Here is a 1,745-nt window from a genome sequence, read left to right on the forward strand (position 1 = left end):
CCAATTGAGCATCTCTGGAGAGACCTGAAAATGGCTGTCCACCAACGTTTACCATCCAACCTGACAGAACTGGAGAGGATCTGCAAGGAGGAATGGCAGAGGATCCCCAAATGCAGGTGTGAAAAACTTGTTGCATCATTCCCAAAAAGACTCATGGCTGTATTAGCTCAAAAGGGTGCGTCTACTAAATACTGAGCAAAGGGTCTGAATACTTATGACCGTGTGATATTTCAGTTTTTCTTTTTTAATAAATCTGCAAAAATGTCAAACATTCTGTGTTTTTCTGTCAATATGAGGTGCTGTGTGTACATTAATGAGGAAAAAAATGAATTTAAATGCTTTTAGCATATGGCTGCAATATAACAAAGAGTGAAAAATTTAAGGGGGTCTGAATACTTTCCGTACCCACTGTACAATGTTCTTGAGGCAGTAGCCATGCAAGAGCCTCTGAGATTGTAACTTATGCTGTATTAAGCATATGTGACAATCTGCTGTCTGAGATTCCACAGGCCTGATAGCGCTGTAGGGGATTAGCTTAGTTTTGGGAATTACAGTTGGACCAATAAAAGGACAACACACAACAGTTTACTGGGTTGTCATGTTTAGTGCTTCACTTTTGCTGAAATGAGAGCTGTTGCCAAACTTACTAAAGATGTTGGCGTGTCGATTGTTCAGGTACGTTGCTGAATTATTTGTTCTAGCACCTAATTTTAGCAGTGCTAACTTAGCACTGCTCTGTAGCATCGCAAAGAGCAGTCCTGTTTTTGCTGTTTTCTTTGTCAACCAAAACCTATAGCAGAGGCGCTGCTCTTGTCATCTGTAGTGAGTTAACACCACAGCAAAACCTATACCATCTGTTGTTAGCTTGAAATTCAACTGGAGCAAGATAAGTGACAAGGCAGACAGCCCTGTGAGTGAGTGAGAGGAGGCGTAGCTGTGGGCACTGCAACAGTGTGTGTGCCTAAAATTGCTGTCGAAGAGATGAGAGAACGGGAAAGTGCAGATGGTGTCACTCTATTGATACCATGGGAAATTAATAATGAAACTTTTTCAAATATTCAGAATTGATATGTATAGGAAAAAAATCTATATTTTTGACTAAACTAGCCTACTTGTTTCATTTTCTGTGCACGCAACTTCAGAATGTCCAATTCTCACTCAGCTCATTTCTACAACAAATTAAACCATCAACAATAACAAGTTTGAAGGATTCACCTCCTTTGGCTGACCGTCTCCCAGTGCTCAGCTAACCACCTCCCTGGTTCTACATGAACATCTGCCCTACTCTAGAAGACACGTTACAGCCGCTGGGTACCCACAGCCAACACTGCAGGACATTCAGAACCATTTTTGCCAGCTGCCTCAGTGAGCCCCAGAGAACAATCACATCTACTTCAGTTCAGTTACAGAAGGGTTAGAAAGGATTCAAAAGACACATTCGAGCAAGAGCCTCTCACCACTCCAGCAAAACTTCACCAAAAACTGTCCAGTAAAGCCTGTAGCTCACCTCTACAGAAAGGGTGTGTCCGAAATTGGCTACTTGCCTACTACGTAGTAGGCTAAATGTGTATGCAAGGCAAGTAGAATGTCTGAATTCTTAGTATGGCAAAATATGTACATGAGCAGCACCCGGATGGCCTACATAACTCCATAGTATGTAAGCAACTGACTCTATGCTATCCCCATAGTGCTGGGATGCTGGCCTTTTCTATGTTGAATATATGTGTAACAACAGCATGATTTAT

At 41.8% G+C, this 1,745-nt stretch overlaps 1 protein-coding gene across 1 annotated transcript in view; it reads right to left on the bottom strand.

The window, feature by feature from the left end:
- Positions 1–961: 961 nt before the first annotated feature.
- The window catches only part of LOC109965243 (microtubule-associated protein RP/EB family member 3-like), a 17,302-nt gene continuing 16,518 nt past the window's right edge, over positions 962–1,745 (bottom strand). Inside the window, exon 5 of the mRNA XM_020609094.1 lies at positions 962–970. Coding sequence (XP_020464750.1) covers positions 962–970 — 9 coding nt within the window. The remainder of the gene's footprint in view (positions 971–1,745) is intronic.

The sequence above is a fragment of the Monopterus albus genome, unplaced genomic scaffold (genome assembly GCF_001952655.1).
Source record: "Monopterus albus unplaced genomic scaffold, M_albus_1.0 scaffold98.1, whole genome shotgun sequence".
NCBI classification, from domain to species: domain Eukaryota; kingdom Metazoa; phylum Chordata; class Actinopteri; order Synbranchiformes; family Synbranchidae; genus Monopterus; species Monopterus albus.